At 38.5% G+C, this 12,745-nt stretch overlaps 1 protein-coding gene across 2 annotated transcripts in view; it reads right to left on the reverse strand.

Moving 5' to 3' along the window:
• Positions 1–275: 275 nt before the first annotated feature.
• phf10 (PHD finger protein 10) overlaps positions 276–12,745 on the reverse strand; it is a 293,499-nt gene continuing 281,029 nt past the window's right edge. For both annotated transcript variants that reach the window (XM_051924279.1, XM_051924278.1), the window contains one exon: positions 276–1,507. In XM_051924279.1, the coding sequence (XP_051780239.1) occupies positions 1,400–1,507 (108 nt within the window). In that variant the 3' untranslated portion in view covers positions 276–1,399. The remainder of the gene's footprint in view (positions 1,508–12,745) is intronic.

Consider the following 12,745-nt stretch of genomic DNA (forward strand, 5'->3'; position numbering starts at 1 on the left):
GTACCATAATATTCTTGTCTTAATATCTCTACCATGGTTACTGGGAGGGATATTTTGTCTCAAGTAAGACTACAATTTTAAATGACCACATTCCCAGGGAGAACACCACCCTGCCTGGGCACACTTCTTCTGCACAGCAAATGCATGGCACAAACCCTATTTTCAATAACTTAAAGGGTAAATATGATTTTTCTTTTTCACCAGGAAACAAAACCAACAGAACCATTATTAATTCTGGATCACAGTCAATAATGGCTAAAAAAAAAGAAAAAATATTCAACTTGAAAATTTATTTTTATTTATCAGAATGCATGAAAAAGCATGGGTTTAGGATCTGACACAGACATCGCCTATTATTTTGGACTCATTTTGCAGATAGTAAATAAATAACTAAAGACAAACAGAGAATGCAACAGAGAAAAGTCAAAAATACAGAAAATTCAAAGTACTTTATTACAAATTGAAAATAAAGTAGTTGGGACTGGACCATGTAAACCAATTTTCATGAAACCTACAAGATATTTATTTATTAGAATACTGATTATATTCCATTTTGAAAAACTTTAATTCTTTGCAGTTAACTCTTAAAGTTAACTAAACTAAGACTTGTGTGCTGAATTTGTATAATCTTAAAACAATGGCAACACTCTGAACCCCGTTAATCAGCATATGCCTCAAAAAGCATGAAACACAAAATAAAACAGGAATTAATTTTCTATTATGACAGCTTTTCATGATTTAATTGAATTTTGTTTCTTTCTGTACTCAACTTCAAGCTAATTTATGGTGGAGGGGATTGCTCTAGATAACTTTGTTGGGCAACCAAACGTCAGAAGAAGGCTACATCTGTGCAGTGCCTTTAAGATAAAAGGTATTCTACAGTTTCATATATGTGTAAGAGAGGAGAATGCTGGTCAATGAAATATTGGGTTGGGTGATCAATAACAACATTTCTTGGGCAGCAGTTCTAGAACTGGGAATATTGGGAAGCTAAAAATCTTCAGCTGGATAGCTACAGCTAAAACATATCACAGTTTAGAAATTATATATATATAGATTTACTACGACCACATTTGTACAAATGTTGAAATAATACAGGATATAATGAAAAACATATACAGGCACTAAAAAGTGAACTGCATTTCCAAAATAAATAACCATATTTAAATTTTATAATTTTTCAAACAAATAGAAAACAAATTAAACAGGTAATTATGACAGCATATTGATATAAGTAAACATGCTCCTGATTAGCTTATTACAGATTTTATATATGCTATATACAAACAACAAAAAAAAAAGAAAAAAAAAGGAAAAACAGATACTACTAAATTACCTTAATAACAACAATACTTCCAAGTTACTAAATTTATTCTTCAGTTTTATATCCAGAATTGTCCTAAGAAGAAGTGAAAACCTTCTCTTTGATTTTATGTTTTCCATGAATGGTACCCTCTTGGATTTCAATGGTACTGTCATCTTCTGATGCATTTCCCAAAGAACAGTCCTGTGAAGACAGCACAAAGACATTTTTTAAATTGCACTTTGAAGATATTTATTTTCCAAATACAAACTGTATACTACTTAGAGAATATAAATAAGAAAAAATTAATACAGAGCAACTCTTACATGAGATTCTTATGAAAAAGAGTAATAGCAGTGATTTTGTGCTCATTAAAAAAACCTTTATTGTAGGGAATTTATAAAATTAACAAAGAAATCTGTGTCAGGAAATATGGACCCAGTCATCTCAACAGCTACAGTTCTCAGGATAATATGCAGAATAATCTTCTGTTCAAGTCTGAGATGGGCTGTGGGCTTTAAAAAAAAAGGTTTAAAAAAGACAAAGTGAATGCTTAAGAAGGTTAGAGATTTCATATACTGTGCAAAGCCTTGGCACCTATTTTTCAAATGTTAGTGCACAATGAGCAAATTCCTAAAGAATGGAAGCTAGCTAATGTTATCCCATTACATACAAATGGTGATTGGAATGATCCAAATAACTAAAGGCTAACAGCTTGCCATGAATCACAGGTAAATTAATGGATGCAATTACTGAAGAAATATGGAGCATCACATGGCAAGAACAAGTATATTAGTGAACAGTCAAAACAGTTACAGTATAGATGGTGGGGATCACGAGGAAGCAACAAAACAATACACTCAGAGAGTTGCAAATTACAGGGATTAAGAAAGTATATCATATGGGTGCAAGTGGCCCATGACCTTCTGGTTTTTTGCCAATGCAACCCAAAAATATTAAAATAAAACATGATTTTACCAAATGAAATGGGACTACATGTATGTGTGTATTTTTAGCTGTTTGCTTGCCTCTGTCTTGCATGTGCATTTTTCTAATGAAAATGAAATTTGCCCATGGCTGATTTTTCCAGCAACTGATCTACTTGACAGCTATACTCCTAAAGGCAGATAAAGAGAGCCACTTACAAATGTGAAAGAAGAATGTTAGAATAAGAACAGTTTTCCAGCAGTGGGTCAACCAAAATGGGTTATTATTGTACTTTAACCCATGTGTTTGGTGATGTGCCTCACATACCTCATACAGTGCATCCGGAAAGTATTCACAGCGCATCACTTTTTCCACATTTTGTTATGTTACAGCCTTATTCCAAAATGGATTAAATTAATTTTTTTCCTCAGAATTCTACACACAACACTCCATAATGACAACGTGAAAAAAGTTTACTTGTGGTTTTTGCAAATTTATTAAAAATAAAAAAATTGAAAAAGCACATGTACATAAGTATTCACAGCCTTTGCCATGAAGCTTAAAATTGAGCTCAGGTGCATCCTGTTTCCCCTGATCATCCTTGAGATGTTCCTGCAGCTTAATTGGAGTCCACCTGTGGTAAATTCAGTTGATTGGACATGATTTGGAAAGGCACACACCTGTCTATATAAGGTCCCACAGTTGACAGTTCATGTCAGAGCACAAACCAAGCATGAAGTCAAAGGAATTGTCTGTAGACCTCCGAGACAGGATTGACTGGAGGCACAAATCTGGGAAAGGTTACAGAAAAATTTCTGCTGCTTTGAAGGTCCCAATGAGCACAGTGGCCTCCATCATCCGTAAGTGGAAGAAGTTTGAAACAACCAGGACTCTTCCTAGAGCTGGCCGGCCATCTAAACTGAGCGATCGGGGGAGAAGGGCCTTAGTCAGGGAGGTGACCAAAAACCCGATGGTCACTCTGTCAGAGCTCCAGAGGTCCTCTGTGGAGAGAGGAGAACCTTCCAGAAGGACAACCATCTCTGCAGCACTCCACCAATTAGGCCTGTATGGTAAAGTGGCCATATGGAAGCCACTCCTTAGTAAAAGGCACATGGCAGCCCGCCTGGAGTTTACCAAAAGGTACCTGAAGGACTCTCAGACCATGAGAAAGAAAATTCTCTGGTCTGATGAGACAAAGATTGAACTCTTTGGTGTGAATGCCAGGCGTCACGTTTGGAGGAAAAAAGGCACCACTCATCACCAGGCCAATACCATCACTGCAGTGAAGCATGGTGGTGGCAGCATCATGCTGTGGGGATGTTTTTCAGTGGCAGGGACTGGGAGACTAGTCAGGATAAAGGGAAAGATGACTGCAGCAATGTACTGAGACATCCTGGATGAAAACCTGCTCCAGAGCGCTCTTGACCTCAGACTGGGGCGACGGTTCATCTTTCAGCAGGACAACGACCCTAAGCACACAGCCAAGATATCAAAGGAGTGGCTTCAGGACAACTCTGTGAATGTCCTTAAGTGGCCCAGCCAGAGCCCAGACTTGAATCTGATTGAACATCTCTGGAGAGATCTTAAAATGGCTGTGCACCGACACTTTCCATCCAACCTGATGGAGCTTGAGAGGTGCTGCAAAGAGGAATGGGTGAAACTGGCCAAGGACAGGTGTGCCAAGCTTGTGGCATCATATTCAAAAAGATTTGAGGCTGTAATTGCTGCCAAAGGTTCATCGACAAAGTATTGAGCAAAGGCTGTGAATACTTATGTACATGCGATTTGCAAAAACCTCAAGTAAACTTTTTTCACGTTGTCATTATGGGGTGTTGTGTGTAGAATTCTGAGGAAAAAAATGAATTTAATCCATTTTGGAATAAGGCTGTAACATAACAAAATGTGGAAAAAGTGATGCGCTGTGAATACTTTCTGGATGCACTGTATATTCAGTAGGCCAATATCACACATAGGACAAAGTGGGCATTGTCCACTCTACTAGGCTTCAGTGGCACATCAGGCCTGTTAAGAAAGCAGATTTAACAGGGATGCAGGCATCCAGCTACACAAAACCCCCACTTGAATTCCAAACTAAGTGACTGAACTAAAGCTTGTACCAGGATCTAGCTGGACATCATATGATAACAATGGTATAAATCAAGAGTTGAACTGACATCTCTTCAGAGAGGCCCCTATGCAGCCCTCTTTAGTCAGAAGGTGTGAAATGGATTCAAGCCTGACCAAAGACTTATAATTTGACTGATAACAACTAGGATGGACAAAATAACTCTCCTATTAGAAGACAGTGATTTTGTAACTGGAAGTGATTCTAATCCAATCAGGATAAGTTATACATTCACTTAAAACTCTCTGCACCATCTTGAAGAGGCTATCTGGGATATTCATGGGACACTCACTGAATTTCTTGGGGACTCTCCTGGGGCACTCTCTCTGGGAATACTGTATCTCAGAGGAGGAAACATACAAAATGACCTTCTGAAACCTAAAAAATTATGATTACATTACAGCATTATTCATTAGGGAAGCTCGCCAAACCCTGTACTTCCTCAGATATCTGTCGCTGTATTTTTCAATCAAAAAATTAATGATATTAGAAATAACATAGTATATCTCCCCAACACTAAGGATCCTCTTAAACCCCAGTACCCCATAATAAACAAATTAAAGTCTTTCACTAGGATAGATTTACCTGATTTACATAAAATAATTTCTCAAATGAAACCCTCCACCTGTGCCCTTGACCCAATACCAACAAATTTTTTCAAAGAAGTATCGGGCGTGCTTAGTGATAATGTTCTTGACATAGTAAACTCGTCATTAGATACGGGGGTCTTCCCAGACTGTCTTAAGACTGCGGTAGTTAAACCCCTACTTAAGAAAAATAATCTCGATCCCTCTGCTCTTGAAAATTATAGACCCATCTCTAACCTGCCTTTCTTAAGTAAAATTCTAGAGAAGGCAGTCATTATACAGTTAAATGAGCACCTCAATAAACATGCTATTCTTGATAAATTTCAGTCAGGTTTTAGAACAAATCACAGCACAGAAACTGCACTCGTTAAAGTAGTAAATGACTTGCGGGTAAATGCAGACAGAGGCCATTTATCTGTTCTCATCCTCTTAGATCTGAGTGCCGCATTTGACACCATTGATCATAATATTCTTAAGAATCGCCTTAGTCAATGGGTGGGCCTCTCCGGCAGTGTCTTAAATTGGTTTGAATCCTACCTGGCAGGGAGAAAATTCTTTGTTAGTTGTGGTAATTATAACTCAAAGACACATGATATTCTATATGGTGTTCCACAAGGCTCTATCCTGGGTCCACTGCTCTTCTCAATCTACATGCTTCCATTAGGTCAGATTATCTCAGGGCACAACGTGAGCTACCACAGCTATGCTGATGACACACAGCTGTATTTATCAATAGCACCTGATGACCCCAAATCTCTTGATTCGCTAACACAATGTCTAACTTGTATCTCAGAATGGATGAATAGTAACTTTCTCAAATTAAATAAAGAAAAAACCGAAATCTTAGTGATTGGCAATAATGGATACAATGAGGCTATTAGAAATAAACTGGATGCATTAGGATTAAAAGTCAAATCGGAGGTAAAAAGCTTAGGGGTAACCGTTGATTGTAATCTGAATTTTAAATCGCATATTAATCAGATCACTAGGACAGCATTTTTTCACCTAAGAAACATAGCAAAAGTTAGACCTCTTATATCATCGAAAGATGCAGAGAAATTAGTTCATGCGTTTGTTTTCAGTCGGCTAGATTACTGTAACGCACTCCTCTCAGGACTACCCAAAAAAGACATCAATCGTTTGCAACTAGTGCAGAATGCAGCTGCTAGAATCCTTACCAGGAAAAGAAAATCCGAACACATTTCTCCAGTTTTGATGTCACTACACTGGTTACCTGTGTCATTCAGAATTGACTTTAAAATTCTGCTTATGGTTTATAAAGCTTTAAATAATCTCGCCCCGGCTTATATATCGGAATGTCTGACACCTTATATTCCAAATCGTAACCTCAGATCCTCAACTGAGTGTCTCCTTAGAATTCCAAGAGCAAAACTTAAAAGAAGTGGTGAGGCGGCCTTCTGCTGTTATGCACCTAAAATCTGGAATAGCCTGCCAGTAGGAATTCGCCAGGCTAATACAGTGGAGCACTTTAAAAAACTACTGAAAACACATTATTTTAACATGGCCTTCTCATAACTTCACTGTAATTTAATCCTGATACTCTGTATATCTAATTCATTATAATAACTATTCATTCAAAATCTGTACTAACCCCTACTCTCTCTTCTGTTTCCTTTTCCGGTGTCCTGTTGGTGGTGGCGTGCGCCACCACCATCTACCCAAAGCACCATGATGTTCCAACAATGATGGATGGATTAAAAGCCAGAAATCTGTATGACCATCAGCATCAAGTGACTCCGTGAAAAACCCGAACTACAAAGAGGACTATTTCATTTATGTTAGGTAGAATGCCCAAAGGGGACTGGGCGGTCTCGTGGCCTGGAACCCCTACAGATTTTATTTTTTTCTCCAGCCTTCTGGAGTTTTTTTTTGTTTTTTCTGTCCACCCTGGCCATCGGACCTTACTCCTTTCTATGTTAATTAATGTTGTCTTATTTTAATTTCTTATTTTGTCTTTTATTTTTCTTCTCTCCATTATGTAAAGCACTTTGAGCTACTTTTTGTATGAAAATGTGCTATATAAATAAATGTTGTTGTTGTTGAAAAAAGCATGAATATCTTTTTTAGTACTGATCAGTTTCTAGAAGTGTGCTGTGGAGACAGTCCTCACAAGATGTATTATGTGATTTTCTTTCATTGCTCCAGTTATCTGAATCTTTAGTGATCTGTATATTCATGTCACATAACTTTGCATTGTCATATTATCTTAATGTACAGTATGATTTATTGCTTAACCTGTGATCTACAACTTGTATTTTACACTATATTAACTTGGAATGTCATTTACTGTGCTGCCAAGTTCAAGAACTGTCAGTTATCTGTGAGCTATCTACTGTGATCTATATCCTGTTTGCACGGTTTTAATTTATCTGCTCTGCACTTAACTATTACTGCATCTCAGAATTGTCACTTTATTGCTTAATTCCTACGTTGCAATAGTGATTACAACTCCTTATTTAAAAACAATGGTCATTTAATTCTATTGCCCTATTCCACCTAATTTTTAGTGTTCCATGTTGTTAGTGTACAGTTTTTGTTTTGTAGTGTAGTATTTATTATTATACTGTACTGTTAATTGTTCCATTAATTGTTAGTCGACATTTGTATTCTGTACTCTTATTAACTGTTACTTTGAATCTAGCCAGAAACAGAAGACCATCTATCTTTCTGACCAATTTGTGTTAATCATTTATTTTCATCAATCAACAAAATGCAGTGAATGAACAAAAGAGAAATCGAAATCAAATCAACATTTGGTGTGACCACCCTTAGCCTTCAAAACAGCATCAATTCTTCTAGGTACACTTGCACACAGTTTTTGAAGGAACTCAGCTGGTAGGTTGTTCCAAACATCTTGGAGAACTAACCACAGATCCTCTGTGGATGTAGGCTTCCTCACATCCTTCTGTCTCTTCATGTAATCCCAGACACACTCGATGATGTTGAGATCAGGGCTTTGTGGGGGCCATACCATCACTTCTTGTTCTTCTTCACGCTGAAGATAGTTCTTAATGACTTTGGCTGTATGTTTGGGGTCATTGTCCTGCTGCAGAATAAATTTGGGGCCAATCATACACCTCCCTGATGGTATTGCATGATGGATATGTATCTGCCTGTATTTCTCAGCATTGAGAACACCATTAATCCTGAACAAATCTCCAACTCCATTTGCAGAAATGCAGCCCCAAACGTTCAAGGAACCTCCACCATGCTTCACTGTTGCCTGCAGACACTCATTATTGTACCGCTCTCCAGCCCTTCGACGAATAAACTGCCTTCTGCTACAGCCAAATATTTCAAATTTTGACTCATCAGTCCAGAGCACCTGCTGCCATTTTTCTGCACCCCAGTTCCTATGTTTTCATGCATACCTGAGTCGTTTGGCCTTGTTTCCACGTTGGAGGTATGGCTTTTTGGCTGCAACTCTTCCATGAAGACCACTTCTGGCCAGACTTCTCTGGACAGTAGATGGGTGTACCTAGGTCCCACTGGTTTCTGCCAGTTCTGAGCTGATGGCACTGCTGGACATCTTCCGATTTTGAAGGGTAATAAGCTTGATGTGTCTTTCATCTACTGCACTAAGTTTCCTTGGCCGACCACTGCGTCTACGATCCTCAATGTTGCCCGTTTCTTTGTGCTTCTTCAAAAGAGCTTGAACAGCACATCTTAAAACCCCAGTCTGCTTTGAAATCTTTGTCTGGGAGAGACCTTGCTGATGCTGTATAACTACCTTGTGTCTTGTTGCTGTGCTCAATCTTGCCATGACATGAAACTGTCTTCCACAACCTCACCTTGGTAGCAGAGTTTGGCTGTTCCTCACCCAGTTTTAAGCCTCCTACACAGCTGTTTCTGTTTCAGTTAATGACTGTGTTTCAACCTACGTGTGACATTGATGATCATTAGCACCTGTTTGATATAATTGGTTGATCATACACCTGACTATAATCCTACAAAATCCCTGACTTTGTGCAAGTGTACCTATAAGAATTGATACTACCTTTTGCCTTCAAACCAGCAACACCAAATATTGATTTGATTTAGATGTTTCTTTTGTTCGCTCACTTTGCATTTTGTAAATTGATAACAATAAACAATCGTTATTTATATTTCTGAAAGCATTCTTTGTTTACAGCATTTTTTCACACCTGCCTAAAACTTTTGCACAGTACTGTATATATATAATTTTTTTTTTTCTTATATACTGTATATATTAGATTCTTTCAAGGATGTTTATTTTGGTGTACTCTGAGGGCCACGGCAAAACTGTCAGCTTGTGCCTCTTGAGGTATTCCACTGTAGAGGTGTGTTTTGAACCATTATCTTTTTTCTAATTTCAACTTTTTACAGATGGTGTGATGTTTGCTTTAGGGAAAACCTGGTATTTATTTCCATCCATTCCTCCCACTACCAATAACAAGTTTCATTTGACACACAAGCCCAAAGTATGATTGATCCACCCCCATGCTTAACAGTTGTAGAGGTGTTCCTTTTCTGGAATTCGGCACCCTTTTTTCTCCAAATATACCTTTGCACATTGTGTCCACAGTGTTCCTCAGTCCACAGGCCTAGTTTCCAAAATGCATCAATCTTGTTTAGAAGTTAATTTTCAAACTTCAGGCTCTGACTTTGGTGGCTAGGACGTAAGAAAGGTTTTTGTTTGCTGACTCTACCATGTAGGTCAGAATTGTTCATGAGTCGTTGCACAGTAGAACAGTGCACGACCACTCCAGAGTCTACTAAATCTTCCTGAAGGTCGTTTGCAGTCAAACAAGTTTTTCTGCCTTTCTAGCGACTCAACAAGCAGTTCTTTCAGAAAGTTTTCTTGGTCTTCCAGACCTGAACTTGACCTCCACTGTTTCTGAGAACTGCCATTTCTTAATAACATTACAAACTAAGGAAATGGCTACATGAAAACGCTTTGCTGTATTCATGTAGCCTTCTCCTGCTTTGTGAGCATCAATTATTTTAAGTGCTAGGCAGCTGCTTATAGAAGCCGAATGCTGCTGATTGTTGGGACAAGGTTTGAGGAGTCAGATAACTTATACAGCTTTGCAATTTGCATCACCTGGGATTTCCTAATGATGACTGTGAACACGCCATAGCCCTAATGAGCTAATTAAGGTTTGGGACTTTGGTAAAAGTAATCTGAGACCTCTGATATCTTGGGGTGCCCAAACCTTTGCATGGTGTTCCTTTCCTTGTACAAAACAAAAACTATACACTAATCTTGTATAAAATGCTGAAAAGAAATGTGTCATCTTTAACTTTATGCCTTTTGGAGATCTGTTTAAAGCAAGGCTGCCCAAACCTTTGCATACCACTGTATGTGCATCCAGGAATCCAATCGCAAGATCTCTATTAAAAGCATTGTAAGAACTCAGCTGACTGCTTCCTCCATCAAGCTCACTACTCACTACTATAACTAATGCTACACAGTGGAGACCCCAGAGGTTATATAGAGTCGCCTTTACAAGTACTGTGGTCTTGCATATATGCATCTTCTATTATCCTTACATTATAAAAAATATTATATTATATTGTTTGTTTATTTCAACAAGTGTTTCTGGGTTATTTGTAAAAGTTAAGTCTTCGGCTATGTCCAAACCCGAACAAAGAAACTGAAAGTATTAATGTAGATTTTTGTCAATTACTGAACTTTTGTTTATAAACTGTACACATCACTTCAAATGTCTGATGTTCCAGCTGGAAATTGAAACACAGAATCCTCACTCAAACTACATTTAACCTGGCATCCCTTGGGGAGGTGTCTTGTTGATAATGCTTTAATTAATTACCAGCTGTAGCAGTAGAGGCGTATAACGTCCTCTTGAACCCTCAGGTACCACTCCAAACACCAGGTAAAAGTACAATTATTGTTTATTATACAATAATTATGTGCACAAAGCACCCTCACTCCACACTACTCATATAATCAGTCTTTACTAATCACAATACTCTCTCTCCTCCGCTCCCAGACACTTAGCCACCCTACCTCCCAGCTCAGCTCAATGTCTGGGCTTTCCCAGAGTCCTTTTATACTCCTTGACCCGGAGGTGTTTCTGCCCAACAGTCCACAAGTCTTTATTACTTCCGGGTCAGGGTAAAAGTCCTTTTCTTCAACCTGGAAGTACGTCGTTTCTCCTGTTCACATGACCAGGACGTACTTCCAGGTTATACGGCACATACAAGTCCACGAGCCTCCCTACAGCGACTCCCGGTGGTCCCCAAGGTATCCAGCAGGGCTGTGTATAAAAACTACAAAGTCCATGAGGCCCTGCTGGAATTCGGGGAACGACCATGCTGTCGGGAGAGCTCCACCTGGCGGCCTGGGGGTGAGGACCGGAATATGTAGCCGGCCATCCATTACACAGCATTACCACAAGTAAAACTTGTAATTAATTACATATTAATTAACTGAATGACCATACATCCCACACTTCATCTATGACCTATGTTTTAGGGTGTACAAATGTCCAGGAATGGCACTTTAACCTCTATAATTCTAAAAGAACGAGCATGGCTCACACCGTAACAAACATAAGACATTTTCCATAAGGAGACTAGGGCTTGAACATGCGACCTCTTGATTATAAGGCAGCAGTTCTTACCTCTACACCAGCCAAACATATGTTTAGGTTGTGTCGATCGATATCTGGGCTTCAGTTTTTACATATTGACAGCAACATGTAAATTGCATTATTTCTTTTTTCTTTGGTTATATTCTTGACGCACTTGTTTTGTTATACCTTTTGGAAAAGTGTTTGATATATTTGGAGTTTAGTCTTTACACATTATACACTTCATGTCAGCATTTTGTCATTATTACTATAACATGAAAAAAGTTTCTGTTTTAGTTACATGTTCAACATTTCTTGCCTTGGATTTCCTGTCATCCTACATTTACCCAGATCGTTGTACACATGGAACACACATGAAATGTATGTATTATAAATAACATTATATTACTACCCTATAACAATTCCAGAAACCTCACTCACAGATAAACAGACATGAGCTCTGAGAATTTTGTGTCTCAATTCAGCTATGTCTGTGGGGGATGGGATAGCAGGCTGCTTGCTGCCTGTGCTGATTGACACATTTACAAATCAAAAGACGCTAATGGAGAGGTGCGAAGAAATTTGAGGTGGCCTGGCATTATCACTTTTTTCGCAGTCTTCAGGGATTCTAGTGTTAAACTACATGGGCATCTCTCACTGCTGTTTATGAGCTTCAAATTTAACAATAAAGTCCCCAAAACACAGACATCTCTCCCCTGTTTGTGAACTACAAGTTTAACAACAAAGTCCCCATTTCACGTTTTCTTACAGGCATGTATAGACTGTTTAACATATCTGAGCTTAAACATAACAGGTAATACTTCTTCCTAACATTTGTAGTACATTTGCATATGTCTTCCTGGGTTCTCTGTATTAGCATGTCTATTTGCATCCCCAAATTCAATGCTGTGTTAAAAAACATTTTTACCCCCTTCAATTTGTTTAGCTGATGGTTCTAACAGATATAAGAATAACAGAGGGTGCAGACCTATAAATACCTGGGAGTGCAGCAGGATGATAAATTGGACTGGACTGCCAATACTGATGCTCTGTGCAAGAGAGGATAGAGCCGACTATACTTCCTTAGAAGACTGGCGTTTTTCAACATCTATACTAATAAAAGGCAAAGCCCTCACTGACTCACTGACTGACTGACTGACTGACTCATCACTAATTCTCCAACTTCCAGTGTAGGTAGAAGGCTGAAATTTGGCAGGCTCATTCC

This window comes from Erpetoichthys calabaricus, chromosome 3, assembly GCF_900747795.2.
Source record: "Erpetoichthys calabaricus chromosome 3, fErpCal1.3, whole genome shotgun sequence".
NCBI lineage: Eukaryota > Metazoa > Chordata > Cladistia > Polypteriformes > Polypteridae > Erpetoichthys > Erpetoichthys calabaricus.